Genomic DNA, 21,244 nt, shown 5'->3' on the forward strand with positions numbered 1-21,244 from the left:
GGGAAATTGTAAAGTTCAAAATGTATATTTATAACAAACGGTACAAATTTTTAAATGTTCTTGTATTTTTTCAACGTGGAAACAGAATGTATCCATTAAAAACACATTGATTAAGTGAGTTGAGATGGTGCTTTAAAAAAAGATCAATTACCATACTTTCCAAGTGTTTTCATGAAATGGATCAAGAAATAGCTAAAGAATGTCAGCGCCCTGATCTTGGCCCATATAGAAAAAATAAAGTATTTTCAGAGATTTGGCAATAAAATGATTTCGGTTGGGCCCTTCAAATCAGGTTGGTCAGTGAATGGCAACAAAAAATATTTTTAAGTTAGGCCCAATGTTCATGGGGTACCAATTTTCATGCATTTCATGGGTAAAGTAAACCACAAAATTTGATTCCCAACAAAAAGGATTATTTACTTTAAATTGTTTTGACAGTATTATCAAAACCACAAATTCAAGAATCCAAGAAATGGTGCTTTTCCTCTAAACCACGAAAATTGATACCCATGAATATAAGTACTTTCATAGTATATGTAAACAATGTATGGAGGTTTTGGGTTTTTGTACAACTGCATATTTTTTTATTGTGGTAGTATATTAGTATGACAGCGTTGTCATTGTCTGTAGACACTCGGTTTTTGAGTTATAATTTGAGCTTTAGTTGGTTGATCTCTGTAAAATTTCAGAACAAGGTTTCATACCACAAAAGCATGGCTAGAATTGAAATTAAGGATTATTTCCCTGACTGTTTTAGAATAGTGGCATAAAACAAGCATTTCATAGAACTTTAACATATTCATATAACTCCAGTGAAAGTAAAAGAATATCTATGATATTGTTCCACAATATTCCACACCACAATGGTCAGACTTGAATTGATTTTGTGGGTAAAATCTTGAACTTCTGAGAAATTAGGGGCCAAAAAAGGGAGCAAGAAACATGCATTTTCCTGATGTCTTTGCCAATGACTTGACTGTTAGTGAATGAATCTTTTTTAAATTATATTACAAGTTGCTGTACCACCAACAGAACACTGGGATTGATTTTTGGGTTAAAACTTGAACCTCATAAGAATTAGGGACCGAAAAGGGGCCTGAAACAATAATTTTCCTTATGTCCTTAAAATAGCTTGAGGGAAGTGAATGGATCTCATGAATTTTGACTGGGATTGATTTTTGGGGTTATGACTTGAACTAAGTGAGAATAACGGGCCAGAAACAAGTATTTTTTTCTGATTTCTGGAGTATAATTGTGACTTTAGTGAAAGGGAATGGGTTGCTTTGAAATTGTACCACAAGGTGCCATATCTCATATGATATGGGATTGATTTTGCAGGTTTTGACTGGAACCATTTAAGAATAACATTATATGGGCAAAAAAATGACTACTTAGGTTTTTTTCTTAGTTTCATCCTGTGTCAAGTTTGAATGGTGTTTCCATACTTGCCCCAATTGTTCAGGTTAAAACCTCTGTGGTTGTATCAAGCTTCAATCTGGGAAGCATTTTATTTTGTTTGTTTATTTGTAATTTTTGATTGGGTTTTTGATCCTTCAGGATCAAAATACCTTATGTTAACAGTCTATCACTGTTACTTCCCTACTACTTCTGAACACTACACAAAAATATAGTCCAAATGTTATTCCTTTTATATCATTCATTACCTCTTTTATAAGTAAAATATGTTTTTTGCAATTTATCAGCTCAATAATATTCTGTTATTTATGCAAATAAAATTAAGATCTAGTCTTCATATCAACTCAAGATTTAAGGGACTCCTTTTTGACCTAATTGGAAGATATTTAGTGATAAATTTACATTTAGGGAATTTTAAAATTTCTTGCAGTAATGTGTCTGGAAGGATAAGATGTGTTAAATATTTTCATTTTAACACACTTATAAGTCAAATTATCCATCCTATCATTAATATTTTACCATTTATAAACAGGAAGTGAAAAGCAGTGATTTTAACCAAGTAAAATTGGCGGAAAAATTTAAACTGATAAAGTGTCTAGTTTTTAGAAAATCTTGTCAAAATGTGTGAAGAAAATTATTTTCCTAAGCTGATATTGGTTTTATATTTACAAGTATAATTCTTATATAGGATAAATACTCAGTTAATATAGCTTTTGAATGTAAATACATATTAACTTTTTGATAGATTTAAAATTGGGGAAAAAAAGGTAAAATGGAACAAAATTTGTAAATGTGTGTGAAGTTGGATCAGTAGTATAGATTGACTTCCAGTTTATACTTAAATTGTTCTTAATAGTATTTAAAATGCAATGTATGATCACAATTTTATTTAACATCATATAATCTTTGAAATTTTGTTCATGCTACAAAAATTTTTTCACAAGAATCAAAAACTGCTGGTGCTATCAGCACTTTGATAAACTACATCTGTTAATTTGTTGGAACTACAAGTACTAAGTGGGTGATCTCTCTATTGTGTTCGTATAGTATAGTGTTTGTGCAACTTTCACCCTTAGTCATATTTTTGGTGCAATAGAAAAACAGATTTATGCTATTTTTAGTAATAGTTAGGTTTGTTTCACTCAATTCAAGTTCAAAACAGTTCATAGCTTTCACTTAATATTTTGCAAGTGTATGTTTAAACATTTTAAAAAGGGGCAATGTGCTGAAAGGAAGTGCTTTAGTTGAAAACTCTTATCTTATAAAAGGGAGACTTTTATTTAGAGGAGAATACAAAAAAATGTACTTGGTGGCTTCACTCCTAAGTTACGAAGTTCATGAACAACATTTACTTTCCATCTGACATGTACATGTATTATACCAGTGTTAATTAGTCATTTTAATTTATTTAAAACAGGGTTTATCAACACACTTCCCAAAGTCCCAAGGAAGGAAACAATAAATTTTGAATCTAATTTTTAAATGGGGTGTTACCAGTAAACAAGTTTTTCATATATATATAGTAATACAGATAGCTTTAAAGTAGGTTGAAGCTTTACAAAAGCTTTTGGTATCTTGGTACATTTTTATCTTCTGAATTATTGGGTTTCTCTCTGAAATTAGATTGACCACACACAACTAACAGAAATTCATCATTTGATGAATAGCCAAGACAGTTCACCTGGTCAAAAGGATGTATACTAAGATAACTTCTGTTTGAAATAGATGGCATAGATATCAAAGTTTTATGTTATCAATAATTGTATTTCTTCCACGAAACACCTGTAAAATGTCTCATTTTTTTTTCATTTTGACAAAATTGTTTATGAGTCTGTCTGTCTGTGCAAAGTTTTGGAATTTATAGGCATCATCCAGACTGTCTGTTTATTTGAAAGGAAATCCCTCTTAATCTGTTCAATTATGATAATGAGCTTACTTAAAGCTTTAAAAAGACTAAGTCAAAGTGGTATAAAAGAGGGATAATACTCTTTCTGTTTCCACCTCTTTCCTTTATTGTGAACATTTAGACCTACATACTATTCCTTATGATGTTTATATATCTAATTTATATTGTATATCAAATGAGGAACATCCTAAATTTTATATATTTTAATAATGGAATTTGGTATTTAAAACCTAGTTAAAATTCATAGAGCTCACAAATTTGGTATATTGATTCCAAGAAATACTTATTGACCATGAAGCCCATTTTAAGCAGGGTTGCACTTATGCAAATTGACTTATAGATTGGTTAATATTGATTGGTGAATGCCAGGGATGCAGGGAAAATATTTTCGTAGCATAAACCAGAGCCACTGAATATTTTGTATGCAACTTCAGTATAGGGTCCCATATTGTGGAATGTGATTTCAAATCTGTCACACTTCTACTTCCTGTTTACAGCATCCAGAACATTTTTGTTTGTGACCCATTTTCTATGACTTTTGAGTTGGTGTTTTTTAACTTGATCACATCATTTGAAACATTACCCTACTTGAGTTGGATACTACTGTATGATAGTGAAAGAAGTCAAAGAAAACTTCATGCAAATTATTTTATCAAGGCCTCAAAAATTTATTGTTAATAAATGGCAGATTACCTCAGGAAGGTAACTGTTCTTAGAAGTTCACAGAGAAATTACCTGCCTGGTTAAACTCTGACATTTGAATGATACCACAAACCTCTCTGATTTCAACAGAGCTCTTTGCTGGTGCCTGTAGTATGGTTAACTCTGCCAAAACACTTTGTCATTTGTGCACATTGTTGGCAGTGGAGCTTGTTGTAGGATGATTATTGTACACGTTTTTATTGGTAGGTTATCTTGAATTAATTATTGTTTTTTGTTTCAGTTGGTTAAACGTGTTTTATTTTCGTTATGATTGTCTCCCTCTGTGTCTACATTTGTGACAAGTATTTTCTTGTAAAATGACGTGAAACCTTGGAGTTCAAAATTGTGATAGTTGAGATATTTGTTGTTCAGTTCTCAAATTTGTGATTAATTAATGGATGTCATTAAGTGTTGCTGCTCCAATGACTATACAAGTGACACAGGTAGTGTCAGTAGTGGTGCCAGTTTATGTAGGGTCAGTATACTACTATAGTCCTGGGCAGAAATAATTTGGCAAAGAAAGTGTCAGTAGTGGTACCAGTTTATGTAGGGTCAGTATACTACTATAGTCCTGGGCACTGGTAGTGTAGTAGTGGTACCAATTTATGTAAAGTCAGTATACTACTCTGGTCCTGGGCAGAAATAATTTGACAAAAAAACTGTCAGTAGTGGTACCAGTTTATGTAGGGTCAGTATACTACTCTAGTCCTGGGTGGAAGAAAAATGCAAAGGAAGTGTCAGTAGTTGTGCTATTTTATGTATGGTCAGCATACGATTGCTATTGAACAAAAATTCTTTCGATTTACATGTAATCAGGAGGTAAATGTACAAGTAACTCAGTAGATGGACGTGTTATTTAGACATGATGATATATAATAACTATTTTGGTCCTTGTACATATCCATGTATTTAATGCATCACATACTTGTCATTATTTCTTATTTAAAAGTGCAACCATATGTTCTAGCAACAACAACAAAAAATATTGGCATTTTATAGTTTAATGTAAGAGCTACACATTTTACCATTGGCATTGCATAATTATTTATTAATGTGCCAGAATTCAGCGGGATTTTTTGACTTTTGTCTTTTATTCTGATGTTCTGCTGCTGCTGGAAATGAGTTCTTAATTCCACTGTATTTTTTTAGTCATGATGATAAATTGCTTGTTGCGAGCTAAGAGTTGCAAAATTTTTGTTGTTTTTGTTGTACATGTTTGTACCGGTACATTTTAATTTCTCTGCAGTCTACAATGCTGCAAGGCAGTAAAGGACAAATTGATACATGTATCATAAATTATAGTAATATAAGTTATAGTAAATTTCATTTTTAAGGATAGTACAAGAAAATTTATTGTGGAGACTGCAATGTGTAGAAATTGTAAATCTCGTGTATGATAGGTATGGCATTTCATTGTGTTTCTTCAATTCATTACAGCTATGTTTTGCCAAAGGAGATATAATAACTGTTACACAGATGGTAGAGGGAGGCTGGTGGGAGGGAACATTGAATGGGAAAACAGGATGGTTCCCCAGTAACTACACCAAGGAAATCAAATCTGGTCAGTATATATGTAGTATTGTACTGTTTGAAATTTAACGTGCATACCAATTTTGAACTATACTTTAAGGCTACCTCTTGTAAAAAAAACTCTCTATAATACTATAGCAGGATTCCTCTCTCCCTTCACCCCAGGACAAGGATAATTTTAGTGTGAGGGGGTTATATATATTGTACTTCTCTTTTCCTTTGGAAAGTAGAAAACTATAAAATTTGTATCTCTGAAAAGTTTATTAAGTTTTGGAAGCAGACTTTAATTGTGGAAAAGATGATCTTTATTTAGTGTTTTCCACTGGAAACCTTAAACAAAAAAAAAATCCTAGAACACTGCTCAAGCACCTAGCACCATAATATCCTAGTACCAGCTCAAGTTTTTTTTTTTTTAAGAAAGTTGGAAACCTCACAAAAGGTTATTTCTTTGTATTTCTGAACAATCAAAGTGTTAAATTAAAATAATTGAAAATAAATCATCCCAATAATATTGTTAGATAAATATTATTAGATAATGATGTCTAATGATAACTTTGTCTAGTGTCTGTATTATCTATCTATAATCCTTATCATCACAGGAACTGTGCCAGTAATAACTATGTCTAATCTATGAGAGACACATGTTTTATTGCTTGATATATTTATTTTATGCAAGCTAAAAGGTAGACCATACTTACTGGTGCCAATAAACTAAAGATGTTATTGTTTATAGATAGCATCTAGCTCCTAGTTCTAATAATGCATGATGATCTATAGACTTTCTACTTCAAGGTTTTCTAGAACTACCAGATACATGTTTGTCATCACCAAAGTGATGCTATATTGTATGGTGGGTTTATTGGAGGGGTGAAAAATTAGGGGATTTCTTTTGCTGAAAAAGGGATACCAAAAATTTTTGGGTTTCTAATTTTGGCTGATGCTAAGTGGTGCATTAGGTACTTAAGCCCAGAGTAAATATTTCACAGATTTTATTTTTGGGATTTTATTTAAGGCATACTGCTTAAATACACCAAAAATTTGCACCTTCCGAAAATAATCCACTATAATATGGTATAACTGTACAAGTCAATAATACTGTTTCACTGTAGTGGAAAATATATGAAATTTCTGTTTTTTTTGTTTTATATTTATTTAAAAAGTTTTTTTTTGTTTTGTCAAGTTAAGCTAATGAATTTTATAAACTAGTCTAAAACCTTTCCCTTTGTATGATAATTGTGTCATTTCAGATATGGCAAACAGATCTTCCATAACTAAAGGACCAGACATGGGTGTATATAAGAGAGAAAGTACTCAGTATTATCATAATGTGGTATGTCTAATAATTAGTCTTTGTATACTCTCTCTCTCTCTCAATGTATTCTAGGTATTTGTAAAGAAGATACTCATTCACACATTATTAAATTTTGGATATACCTAAATATGGGTAGCAGTTTGTTAGCAAAAATCTTTCAAATCCTTTTATAAAGAATAGCAGGGAGTTCATTGCCTTACATGTGCTATTTCTGAATATTTTCAGATCATATGGGGATTTAAATCGAAAGGTGAAGCATATTACTGTTGTATAGATTAAAGACCTTTTTAGAAGTGTCCATTTCCATGGAAAAAGATAATATTTTAATGTTTAATGACTTTTTGGTTTAATCAAATTAGTACATTGCCAAATGAAATATGGTATTATTTGTATAGTCCTCCACCTAATATGAAAATAGGAGATGTGGTTTAATTGCCAATAAGACAGTCATCCACCAAATGCCAAGCGATGAACAATTAAACTTCTACAGGTCACTGCACAATCTTCAATGATTGGCAAAGCTTATACCATAAAGCTAGCTGTAAAAGGCTCCAAAATTAATGAGGTGAAACTATCACTAAAGGATGAAAATTAACCTAATCTATAGAAAAAATGTGGAACGAATAACAATAAACATGAAAAACAATGACACCCCCTTCCCCTGTTGTTTTGGATCAAACTTGTCTTGAAGTACCTGAGTGAGTTATCAGATTGTGCACAATTAAAAATCGTTGCAGGTTTTCCAGAATTTGATAGAGACTGAGAAAACTCATGTTCAGGAGATGACCATGGTATTACAGAATTATATACATCCATTGCAGAATTCAGGAATGTAAGTTGTTTCTTCTGGTAATTATATTTCCTTTTCACTAGCCAAGGGTTATGGTCTTGCACCACTTTCTTTAAGGGTGTGAGGAAATGACCATAGTCCTTGGCTTGCCAATATGTATATAGGTTACAGACCACCAATTCAACCAATGAGCACTTGGAACGTACGCAAAAATAGTCCTACGCAGAAATTACCCCTGTTCCTCATAGTGCTGTGAAAAAAGTTCTCATCTTATTTTAAAAATTTAAACAGTTTCTGAAAGGAAAAACATTTCTGTACATTTTATAGGTGCATTTGGCTTCTTGTGATGTGAAGCCTAATCTCTATAATGATTTTTAAATATACCCCTATCTTGTGAAAACACTGGGATTTCCCATGCTATTTATAGACCCTTCACTTCCGGTGACCAGTACTGCACTGCAAGTCTGCTAACCCCACATGCCATTCTGAGGATTGTGAGCTGACATATGTAGAATCATGCTGATATATAGTCATCTGCAGGTTAAAGTTAAGGTAAAGTCCAGAGAAGCCATTGAATATTGTGAAATTAGCATAGAAGCCTATGGGAAGTGGAATTAGTGGTTTTTAGCCTATATGTATATATTTTTAAATAGCGCTTATTTACTGGTACTGTGATGTTGTATCTTAATTTTTCTTTTCATAGGAATGAAACTTAATACATATTTATGAAGCAGCGTGTAATCATTTGTGTTTAATGAAAGGTATGAAACACTTCACAGAATAATTTTAGAAAATTTTTAGTATGGGGGAAAAACAAACCAGATTGATTAAGAAAACCACTTAGAGTCATAAACACATTAAGTGTATATAGGAAATTGATTAAGAACTTGTGTAGACAAAATATCTTAAATCCATTTATTATGTCATTGTTGCAGATTGACTCCCGTGGAGTATACTAAACTAGTAGGAAATTTAGATGACATTTTAGCATTCCAAAGCAGTTTTCTGTCTTCATTAGAAGATTGTATGAAGTAAGTGTTGCTTTTCATCAGTTCTTTGGAACCTCTGCCATTATAAATAATCATTACAAGATTTGTTTACATTGATGAGGTACATCACCTTGATTGAGATCTTCCTTTGGTACTTGTTGAACTTCTGGGAGAAAAAAATATGAGGCTGGTCAAAGCATGAGGTGTCTCATTGATGTGGCTTCAAAACTGAATGACCTGTGGTTATTAAAAAAAAGCACAATTGTACCTAGATTCCAAAAGTAAATGACTCAAGGTATTAAAAAAAGAATCACAATTGTACTGGAACTCCAAGAGTAAATGACTTGGAGTAATAAAAAAATACAACTGTACCAGGACTCCAAAAGCAAATGACTTGAGGTAATAAAAAAAGCACAATTGTACCAGGACTCCAGAAGTAAATGACTCAAGATAATAAAAGCACAATTGCACCAAAAATCCTGAAGAAAAACCTTAAAAATGTGTACAAGCTTAGCCCTGTAAAAACTGCATCTTTTCTTTACAGTGTCTTAATTAATCATTGGAGGCACTCTTTAATACATTCTGATCTTAGTGAGCAAAACACCTGCACTAACTATACTAATATGAGGCCTAAAAAACCCCGACCGACCCTATTTTCCGACACTGACCTTAAACATTTTTATTGGAAAATCGGCGGAAAATGAAGTCAGGAAATTTTACTCCATCCACATCTTGTTTTGTCTATTATCAATTCAAACGAACATGGCGACGTGTGAGTCTGGGTTCCATGCTCGGTCAAGTGTCTTGTCTCTAACTTTCAAAGAATGCACCCATTGAAAGGAAGACGAGTATAATAGCCCCATTCAGTGACAATACAAAGTTTGTTGATATATTTCACAGACTCCATGATTTCAATTTGAAAATCAATGAGTGTTCTATCTAAGAATACTAAAAATGAAACTGTGATTACTCCGACCTTCACAGTAGGGAAAGTTAAAAAAAGATTTTACGTACCGACCCTATTTTTTTTCAGCAGAGTTTAGTAAATGCACATACATTTTTTTGTTTGGCCAGAAGTCCCAAAGAGTTGTGGTTGTTTCAACGTGTTCTATTAAACAGTTCAAGATTGGTTTATTTTTATTGGCGTTTTTTTTTTTTTTTCTAGAAAGGATGTATGGTATTCATTTTTAGACATTTTATAGTTCAGAATTATATATATGAGTTGAAAGGATATCTAAATCATTGATACATTGCATTGTTTACAAAGCCTGCTATTTTTGTTATTTTAACTTGGCACTTGACTGACAAATATCAAGAGGATATTGGAGATTTTCAGTCAGTTTTTCTTATGATATCAGATTTGAAGAGAATGAAATAGTTTCCTGCTATATAATGAGAGATAAGCCTCCCATGGAGTAGAGAAAATATTCAAAGAAATGAATAAGTCATTTGAACTATTTCAGCACTTGTTGATAAAATGCAGTACTTCCTATATTATCTGTAGATAGATTTAAATTTAGTGGAGATGTTGAACTGTTATTTAATATTTGTGCCTATGTATCTGTTTTTACAGACAATTACCTCATTTAAGGAGAATTGGCGGTGTTTTTATGAAACATGCTCCAAGGTTAAAAGAATTGTACTTAGAATACTGTTCTAATCATCCCAGAGCTGTTGCTATTGTACAAAATAAGAGGTAAGAATTTTACATTCTGTTCATACAAATGACATTGTTATCCTTTCCAAATGTACTTAAAATGAAAAGCAAACCTGCTTTGTTTTCCAATAACCAGTATGAACCAACTTTCACTAACTCTACAGCTTGTGTGTTGCTTGGAATGAACCACTGGGCTACAAACCATTGGTTGAACATGAATCTTTGGTTCAACTGCAACAAACTAACATAATGGAAAAGCAACCCCTGTGAATTAATATTATGATAAGGATTTATTCTTGTATAAAGGTGGAAGCTGGTGTAATAGTCTGGTCCTCTGTCTGCTACAAAATATGGTACCTAGTCAGTGTAATTAAGTAAAATATTTTTAGCATTTCTATTCTAAACACTTTTTGGATATGGCATCTTTTTGTTTCTTCAAAAAAATATCTGATGATTTCGGTCAGTTTATATGCTCCGGGAAATTTGAGGCACCTAATTCAGGGAGAATTAAGGAGACCTTTCATTCCAAGTTTAAAAAGGTCCTGGAAGTTCATTTTTAAGTAGCAAATCTGAACCCCCTGAGCTAACTTTTATGGAACTTACCTGCTGTTAAAATACACATATAAAAGATGTCTCTTGAATTAAGAATGGTAGCTTTAGTTTTGCAAGAAAAAAGTGTAATTTCTTTTACTACTTACACATGCGTACATCTTGCCAGAATTTGGTTGAATCAAGACATTTTAATGTGTTTTTTCAGGGATGAATTGAACAAGTTTATGGAACAGGATGGGGCTCCCCCTGGTGCTATGATTCTAACTACTAACCTGTATAAACCTTTTACACGGTTAGATAAATACCCAAGTCTTCTTAAAGAACTAGAGAGACACATAGAGGTAAGTATGAAGTTGTATTACAGCAAGTGATATAGTTTACTTCAAGGAATAGAGTCAGTCTTCCCTTGATTGAATAACCATTACCTGATGAAAATATCTTAGGTAGTTATATCGACAATTAGTATAGAGATTTAAACTTTCTAACATTTTACAGGTATTTTAATAGAAAATTTAAATGTCTTTGTCAAGTGTCCTGTTAACTACCTTGGGAAGTTCATCAGATTGTTTAATCAAGGGAAGACCAACTGCATTCCCTGAAGTTAGCGATTTTATTCGCTGTAAGCAGTTTAGGTGTGAACATGTTTATTGGTCAGCTAGTTCTAGTTCACTTGTTTATTTTTACATGGTCAACAATTGGTAAAGAATTTTTTGTCGTAGTTAAATCATATGTTATTATCAAGGAGGAATAAAACATCTACAAATACATGATTAAAATGTCAGATATTTCATTAAGATAATTTCTTTTAATTAAATCCAGATTAAGCATGCATGAGGATTGCAATTTATTTTGCTGATTAATGTTGAAAATTGAAGACTCATTTTTTTTTTACTGCAATATGTAGGATGCATGTGTATGACTAAAGTGATAAGAATTTTGCCCTGTGCACTTGTTCCCATAATTTTTATATTATTAGATTACTGTTTATAACATACAGCCATATGTTTCTGATAGATAAGATTTTGATATATTGCTCTGATTTTTTTTTATCCTTTAAAGCGAACCATCTAATTAAAAAGTGGAACTTGAGATAATTTTTTTTCTGCATGAAATGATCTAATCTAATTTCAGGAAAGTCACATAGATAGAGGCGATACACAGAGAGCGATAGCTATATACAGAGATATTGCAGTAAGTAATGAATATTTTGATTTTAAATGGTTTTATATCATTTATATATAATGAATTTTATTATGCTAAAATGAATACCAAAGAGAAAATAAACATGATCTTATTTCAGTAATTTGATAAATGGAATAATAAAACCTGTTTAAACCAAATCCCTTTATGACTTCCTTTTTTTTTTTTTTGGTGGTTAAGACAGGTGTTCAGTTTACCTAGGTTCAGAATATATTTAAACTGATATAAGGGACTTCCTAATCCTAAGGAGGTAGACCAAGGGTAAGGGACACAACTGTTACAAATCATTGGAATGTTTGTATTCACCACATTACATAAATCTTATGTAAGCATTAAAGTAACTGGGACTGATTTCAGTCTGTTTCAAAGGAAAGCTTGAAAGTCTTTGGTGAAATTGAATATGATACAAACATATTACTGATTTAAATAGTTATTTCCCTTACCTTAGATCTACCTACCTAATATGTCTGGTTTAGACAGGTTTTCATTTTTGTTTTTTTTTTATCCTTCAGGGATAGATTTAGACTGGTTTCATTGTACATATAAACCTTCATATCATCCTTAGTTGAGTCTGAAGTATGGCTGTTTGTAGTCTTTTTACTGTCAAATTTCATATTGATGTTATTGACAGTCAGAGAGAAAGTATAAATACAGTATTCTGCTATGTATGATCTCAGTTACTTTGGTTTCAAGAATTATTCACTTGATATCCACAATTAATTTTCAGAATGCATGCATGGAAGTTAGAAAAGTGAAGGAGATGGAGTATGAAATTTTGACAAGTGCAATAAAAGGATGGGAAGGGGAGGTAAGCAATATATTGTTTAGGTCTCACTAACCACTTGTAATGTTTCCATTACTTTACATATTAAACAAGTAATTTTCAATGTTTCACTGTGAATTCCCATGACAAATGACACCTTAAAGTTGCATACCATTACAAAGCTTGGAAAATAAGGCTTTCATTACTCTAATGGCAAGATGTCTGTAGAAATTCTTCACAAAATTTGCTTGAATAGAAAAAAATGAAAATCAACATTTTTACCTTTTCTGCTAACTGACAGCATGGAGGCAAATCACACACATGTAAACAATATTTATACACTTTTGTAGTAAATTACATATATGATTTTAAAGTACACATTCTTAGCTTTATTTTGACTACTTTTAATCAGAATACACACAAATAATGCACTTACAATGAATAGATCTAGGTTCAGTGTGTTTTTGGTACTACATAGGGGGTGGCCTTTTGACCGGGAAATGGTTAGTGAGACCTTAAACTGCTACTTGTATTTGTGATCTCTGAAAAGTTGATGTTCTAATCTATACTTAAAGTTTTAGACTTCATATTGAGCTTTCATCCTGTCCAAATTTTACAAAACAAAAACACTAAAATAAAAACTCTATCCATAAACCTTTATATGGCAATCCACATATGTATCAGATATTTCTAAAACAATAGTATGTATGCAAAATGAGGCAGGTGTTATCTATAAGAACACAGTTATAAACTGAAGAGGCCTTTTCAATAGATATGTCACTTACTTAAGTTTGGTGTTCTAATAGACATGGTACAAGGGCTAAATTGTAAATTTAAACCTCTTGTAGTAGCACTATGGGAAGTGATTGGAAGACTGAGTAGTTTTCATTAGTATTTGCACAGAAGATCACTTCCTTTAAGACGGAATCTGACCTTCAGTGCAGTCAGTGGTGCTAATGTTATGTTATATTTGTATAGAGTATCATTATGAGGACAATTCAGTACAAGTTGTATCTTTTTTTTTGTAGGAAATGTCAAAGTTGGGAGAAGTTTTACATTTATCCCAAGTGCATGTGTTTACTTCATCAGGAGAGAAGTATGATAGAATATTTGTGTTATTCCCTAACATGCTGGTTATGTTGTCAATGAGTCCTAGACTGAGTGGATATACTTATGAGGTGAGAAATTCAGTTAGGCTTTTACATGTAAAAATATATCCAATTAAAAGACAAGATTTTGTCAATGATTTAATGACTTTAATTTTGTTTAGTCTGTACTAATCTTACCATTAGTCTAGCCTGTTCTAAAATTGCATTGTTAAAAACCCTAAGAGGTTGATTTATTGTCTGAGAGTTTAAAATATATGGTTTGCAATCAAAAAGAAGCAGTAATTTATGAAAAATCAGGTTCCAGATGGGTTTCAGGTTGCTTTTAACAACCAGATGTGCCTGAATTTTGATCTGTGATTGTAGTAACTTGTTGGATATTTTGATTCTGATGAAGCTTGGTATATATTTTTATAGATGGTTTAAAATAACATATTTGTTTCAGGGACAAATTCCACTCAGTGGTCTGAATGTTTGCAGCTGTGATGACGAAGAAAACTTTCCTAACAGTTTTGAGATTTCAGGTAAATATTTTATTCAAGATAGTCAGTCCATGAGTCATCAGATTTACATTTCTGATATTCTGATTTCAATACAAATGAAGAAATTATGAATGAGGAGCTTTGATACCATTATCTCTACAAAGTAGTGCTTTTTTTTCTATCCTTAGTAAGAATTTTTCTTGTTACTGTGTTTTAAAACTGTTTCCTCTGGAAGTATGGGAAGTATTTTGACCTATATTTGCAAAATAGCAAACAAATACACTATCAGATGAAAATGTAGAGTACATGTATAACCATTTAATGAAATTAATTAAACAGGACGCTTGGTCATCAAAGTTGATGTGAATGAAGGAATATAATTATATTTTGGAGAATTACAAAGGGAAATAATCCTACCTACAGGTTTTAACACATTTAACTACATTTAAAACAGAGGGGGAGGTCTCTTTCTGAGCTTGCCAACAGTACTTTATTCTGAATTTGTAAAAGAATAAATTGGCTTTCTGTTGAGTTTTGTAGTAATAAGTATAAACAAACTATTGCAGGGAACATGATAGAGAAAATTACAGTTACCTGTGGATCTAAAACAGAAGTACTTTCCTGGCTTGATCACTTAAAACAACAGACTAACTATACCTCAGGAACAACCAAACCACAAAGTCTCCAAGTATGTCATAATACAGGGACAACTAAACCACAAAGTCTTCAAGTATGTCTAAACACCCTACAGGAACAGATGAAGTTGCTAAAAAATGGGGGAAATATGGCCATCCAAAATACACCTGAAAAAGTGAGAGGAAGCATTGGTGCATGGTTTAATATAACCATCAATATTCAGAGTATAGCATGTAGGACTAAAACACCAATGTATCTGGTATCTCTAGCAGCTCTCACTCTCAAAGCATGTTTTATTTTATATCCTCTTCAATTTCAAACCTTTGAAACATTTATTGAAGTGCAGAAATTTGATAGTTTGGATCCAAATATGATATTTTTGCCTTTGATTTTAAGATTAACAGCCCTATGCACCTTTGCTTTTAAAAAATTGTACACCTTTTGAAGCCTTTTTTATATTTTTCTACTAACACCATGATGGACACAGCTTTTTTAAATAAGTATATATCTTATGCTTATTTTAATCAAGTTAAAAAATCTTCGGTCCTATGATTTTTTTATTTTCTTCTTCAAAAATATAATATTGGAATTAAAACAGGTGATTACTGTGGTTTTTACTGTTATGGATTCTTTATAGTTTCTATTATAAATTTTGACCACAAATTGTGCCCTACTAATGTTGATAATGTCCATAGCACTGATGTAAAGATCATACTGAGTTTAGGTTTAAGGAGGTAGATTTAGGGTAAGGGATATAACTCTTGAAATCAGTGATATGTTTGTATCATATTCACATTTATGAAAGCCTTTCAGGTTTTCCTTTAACAGAATAAAATTAGTCCTAGTCATTTTGATGTTTACATGAGATTGATGTAAAACGGTGAATGCAAACATTCCAATTACTTGTAAGAGTTGTGTCCCTTACCTTAGGTCTACCTCCTTAAGGGTCATTTTCATAAAATAGGGCAAAAAGTATGAACTGTCTTAAAGAAGCAATAAACAAGCCTCCTAAAATATAAAGAATCACTAATTTTCTAGCTTCTGTATTTGTCCAAAGAGTGACCCCCTCTATTACTATCAAGAATCACTAATTTTCTAGCATCTTTCTTTGTCCAAAGAGTGACCCCCCTTGTAACTATCAAGAATCACTAATTTTCTGGCATGCTTCCATTAACACAATATAGTGCAACCATTTGTTAATGATAGTGCTGTCTTTTAAAGTGTGTGGCAACTTTCAGAATAATTGGGCAAGGTTTGTTCTTTGACTTATAACTTCATTAATTTTTAAATGGTGCAATTCTCGAACTATGAGATTAAATTTGAATACATTCATTATTCTTTAGATATTCATAGTAAACAAGAACTGTTTTAGTCAAGTATGATATTTATGAACTTGCCTTTTTTGAATATTGCTCAAAGTTTGCCTTTCACTTGGTAAATTTGTTATCACCCTTTATTTGAGAAACTAGTGAAAAAAACTTCATGATTTGTCTTCTAATTGTTCATAAAAAATGGATTGTATCATTACTGTATTGTGGATTTTTAACTATTTCATTTTGATAGATTTCCACGTCACAACCAAGTATTAGTTTGTTAACAAAAGCTAAAACTGCAATGGTAACACATTCCACATGGTCCACTTCTTGTTTGCGACCTTCACCTCCTCTTAGACAGATACCATACAACAAAGAGGATGGTGTCAGAAGTCCTAGAATGGGCAGGAAACCAGTTCGGCGAAAACCAGGTGAGTCAGACAAATCTTTACTGTGTTAATGAAGTTGTCTGTCATTACCTTCGTGAACCTCTATAACAACAGGTGGTGAGTTAAGTTGATGGCTATTACAACAGGTAGTGAGTCAAGTTGATATGTTTTCTCCCAATACTAGGCACAGAGCATCAGGGAAGGTCTGAAACATAATGACTTAAAATGATGTATGTAATTCGAAAGTGATTGTTTGAATTTTCAATTAAGGCGTAGAGTATGTGTTCTAAGAATTCTCCATTTGTTACAGGTCAAGACCCACTAGAGTCATTGGCAAAGTCATCATTTGAGTACAAATTGCTTTATTCTTCAAGGGCATAGCCTAAAATTGCGTTTAAAGTAAAATGGAATTTAAAAAAAAAAATTTTCAAAAAAGGCATGCATTTGAAGTTTGATTCTATTTCTGTTTCATTTAAATATGCATTAGAGTTGACACTAACCAATGTTCAAAGAGATTACTGATAATGTTTTTGTTTACAACAGTGAGGACCCATTCTCAGGATGAGTATGATTTTAAGGCCAGATGGCGACAGTGTTAGTATATAAATGTTGTTATCCAGATTATTACCCTAGCTTATGGTGTTGTTATCTTTTTTTTTTATTATTGAAAACCTGCATGTTGTTGAATGGAACCTGTAGTTTAATCATTTAGGATCCTGGAATGTTTGTTTTTGAATGACCACCTCAGTTTCTCCTGCAAACATAGTTGCAAATCCAATGGGAGAAGATCAAATTGTATTTTTATAGAAAAATCCTTCCCGTTCAAAGTTTATCTTCGTTTTGACTGCTTACATTATATTTGGCTACAAGCATGACATAAATGAAGAAAATATACAGCATGTAGTCAGGGGTTCAAATTTACTTTCAAGAGTGAAGGTCCTTGTTTTTTTTTGTTTTTGTTTTGCATCCTATATGAAAGGTCCTCTAAAAGAAAGTGAAAGGTCCGAGATAAGAGTTAATGTAAAGTACAGTATGTCCGGAACCTAGGTAGATTTCAATGGTCCTGCATCAGATATTGAGCATGCCAGACCTCAGACCAGTGCTAATTTGAACCCCTGGCAATGAAGCATATATAGAAATGTATATTGATGTTGTGCTCAAACTATGATTTGTTACAGCTTGCTCATTTATTGATATGTTGCCTTCTGAAAGTAGTAGATTTTTTTTCAGTTGTACATTTTATTGATTTGATGCTTATATCAATGTTTATTTTTGAGCCAGTGAAAACCTGTTTAGTTCTTTCCATAATGTTTTTTTTTCTCTATGGAACGGAAAAGGACAGAATAATAGAAATGAAATCAATCAGTTTCAATAAAATTGTTAGAAATGGTGATTTTTCTTTTTTCTTTTTTAGCTCACCTGGCCGAAGGCCAGGTGAGCTATTGCCATCACTTGGTGTCCATCGTCGTCATCAACAATTATTCAAAACTCTTCTCCTCTGAAACTACTTGACTAATTGGAACTAAACTTGGTATGAATGTTCCTTTGGGTATCCTGCATAGAACTGATTTGGGGGTTTTTGATCCGTCGAAAAGCATGGCCGCCGTTACTAAAAAAATAGAACACAGAGGTCAGACAATAGTTTTCGCATATATATCCAAAACGGTTAGGTTTAGCCCATTCTGAAAGGGGTAAAAGTGTTCAGCATGATATCTATCTGCGGTCAAATTTTTATTTTAATCTATTAAGCCATGTTGGAGTTATTGCCCTTGTTCAAAGTTTTTTGCTAGTTTTAATGTTATTTCTTTCAAATATCTTCTCCTCTGACACTATTTTACCAATTGAAACGAAACTCGATATAAGTGTTCCTTGGGGTATCCTGCATAGAATTGAAGTGAGGTTTTTTGATCCGTCAAAAAAAATGGCCACTGTTACTAAAAATACAACATAGGGGTCAGACAGTAGTTTTTCGCATATATCTCTAACACCGTTAGGTTTAGCCAAATTCTTTTAATTGCTGAAATGATCCTTATTTTTAGGACTACAAAAGTCTCCAGGCATAAAATTTGTCAGACGCCTTCTTATAAGAGTTATTTCCCTTGACAGGGGAAAATGACAGGGTTTTATTTTATTTTATTTTTTTTTTTTTCTATACAGTTTTCATCCAATGTCTTGAAAATTATGATAGATTGAGACTTTCATTTACTGAAATGATCCTTATGATAAGTCCTATCAAAGTTTTCTTGAGTCAAAATTGTTGGACAACTTCTTGTTTAATTTGTTGCCCTTGAAAGGCAAAATTCAACCAGGTGAGCGATTCAGGCCCCTGTGAGCCTCTTATATAGAATGCATATGGATATTGAAGAAAGATTAATTGTATTGTGAACCCAGCTGACATAGTTTTCTTACCTTCTATACTTTTAGATGACCCAAGAACAATGGAGGAGGATTCGTTGATACTGAGAGTAATAGAAGCATATTGTACCAGTGCTAAAACAAGAAACACTGTTAACTCATGTGAGTATGATACATATAAATCATTGTTGATATATGTTGCTTTTGTTGTAAAACCTTTGGTAAGTTACTACATGTACTTTGTGTGATTATTGTAATATTTATTTGAATTTTTCATGTATGTTGTGTTGTACTATTTTTATTCTGGCTTGTCCTTTGATTAGAAAGGTATTGTTATATGTGAGAAATGTTATGTTGGTATTTTTTTAGGGAATTTGAAGGGTCTAATTTAATTGTGATATGTTTTTGTGTAGAATTATTTTTTACATCATTTTATTCATGATACGATATCTGACATTTATATAACCATATATTTTGAACAACTTTCCCTTTATAGTATTTTAAAAAGTGATTTTTTTTTTAAAATACATGAAATAATCCTCATGTGTACCTGTTTATCTTTTAGTTAAGATACGAGTATGAAATTAAAAGAGAGTTGTTTGTTTAATTTTTTTCCGAATATATGTAGATGTATCTTATTTAAAATTAAAAAAAAAAATGCAAGTTACGTCTGACTCAGTATGTGTTTGGTTGCACCAATTTTTGCTATGAAGGATAAAATGTCATTCACAATCTTCCAATCAGTACATGTAATGGTGTAAGAATTTAGCAATTGTATTGAGTATTGAGTAATGTAAACTGGAGATTGTTATATTCTTTTAAAATATGAATTGATTTTGTTAATCAAGAAATGATTTATAGCATGCCAATTCATTTAAACAATTTATTGTGCATTGTAATTATTAGACATGATTTTCTTCCGTTTATTAGCGGATTTCCGCTATTTCAAATCTAAATTTTACCATTTTGATCCTTCTGTTTTTTTGTACAATTACCTCTGATTTTGCCAATTTCCACTTTGTCTGTTGCCCTCATAAAATTGTCTCTGGATTATTGTGCATTGTAATTATTAATGCATGGCATTTGTATCATTTACAGTAAGCAGTAACAAATCATCTTGCTTAATTAATTTGTTCTAAAACACTGAGGTAGTAGTTAACTTGAAAAGATTGTCAGGTGTTTGAATGTTGTTTGTTTGTGAATGATTTGTGTGTAAATATGTCTGTAAAAAATGAATAATGTATAGAGGTAGGACTTTATTGGACACAGTGGTCTAAATACTTAAGTAACAGTTTCTATTAAAATCCCACAGAATGTGATTCATGGATGTCAAAAACCCTTAAAATCAATTGAATTTCTTATTCATAAACTGTTCCAGACCATATAACCAGACTTTGTTTGTCATTTGGTCATTTCAATTGTGAGATATAAGTTATATGGATTGTATATGAAATTGGCCCTTTGCAAGAGTTATCATTCTTGACTTGGTTGGATGATTATGTGGAGATGATAGAGATCTGTATACAGGAGGAACTATAGTTATTAAAAATGTGGTGTATATAGTCGCAGAGAGATTGTTTGTTTCGTGGGTAACAGATTTTTGGCATTGGCAGTGTCTAAAATTTATATGGATAGGTAATTGTTTCTATTACATATATATGGTGTCTAAAATTTATATGCATAGGTAATTGTTTTTATTACATATATAAGATTTTTGGAGTATTGAATATTTGTGCATATGGACTTCCGATTTTATATTCTGATTACCAAACTGGTGAGATACTTATGAAGACGTCACGGAAATGTATAGTAATGAAAATTTTTAATTAGAAAAATATTTGTCAAATAACACTTCTTTAAAGTCTTTTTTTTTTCAATGTTAGTTCCCTTCACATTCTATCACAAATATTCACCTTTTACAAGTAGTATCCTTTTTATGATTTATTGTTTTAAATGAAAAATCTTTTATATATTATATGACAAAGTACCAAATTTTGATTAACATTAAACAGACATGTTGGTATATTTAACATATTATGATCAATTAGGCCATATTTTTTTTGATGAGCCAAGAAATAAAAGTTTTATGGACTGATATTGTCTGCGAAAGTTCCTACCTCTTTAGAAGTTTTTGCAATGTCCTGTC

At 31.8% G+C, this 21,244-nt stretch overlaps 1 protein-coding gene across 7 annotated transcripts in view; it reads left to right on the forward strand.

Annotated features, from left to right (window-relative positions):
• Positions 1–21,244, forward strand: part of LOC148626010 (rho guanine nucleotide exchange factor 7-like) — a 41,813-nt gene that overhangs the window by 9,793 nt on the left and 10,776 nt on the right. For 2 of the 7 annotated variants that reach the window (XM_088569554.1, XM_088569552.1), the window contains 14 exons: positions 5,462–5,585; positions 6,802–6,884; positions 7,604–7,698; positions 8,592–8,687; positions 10,219–10,341; positions 11,060–11,195; positions 11,986–12,045; positions 12,782–12,862; positions 13,846–13,995; positions 14,369–14,447; positions 14,972–15,216; positions 16,605–16,785; positions 17,287–17,337; positions 19,168–19,260. In XM_088569554.1, the coding sequence (XP_088425680.1) occupies positions 5,462–5,585; positions 6,802–6,884; positions 7,604–7,698; positions 8,592–8,687; positions 10,219–10,341; positions 11,060–11,195; positions 11,986–12,045; positions 12,782–12,862; positions 13,846–13,995; positions 14,369–14,447; positions 14,972–15,216; positions 16,605–16,785; positions 17,287–17,337; positions 19,168–19,260 (1,597 nt within the window). Of the gene's footprint in view, positions 1–4,258; positions 4,500–5,461; positions 5,586–6,801; positions 6,885–7,603; positions 7,699–8,591; positions 8,688–10,218; positions 10,342–11,059; positions 11,196–11,985; positions 12,046–12,781; positions 12,863–13,845; positions 13,996–14,368; positions 14,448–14,971; positions 15,217–16,604; positions 16,786–17,286; positions 17,338–19,167; positions 19,261–21,244 lie in introns of those variants that run through there. The other 5 variants (XM_088569559.1, XM_088569555.1, XM_088569557.1 and 2 more) reach the window with 5 other exon arrangements.

The sequence above is a fragment of the Perna viridis genome, chromosome 2 (assembly GCF_037379345.1).
Source record: "Perna viridis isolate PV_CMFRI_1.1 ecotype Kerala chromosome 2, ASM3737934v1, whole genome shotgun sequence".
Taxonomy (NCBI): domain Eukaryota; kingdom Metazoa; phylum Mollusca; class Bivalvia; order Mytilida; family Mytilidae; genus Perna; species Perna viridis.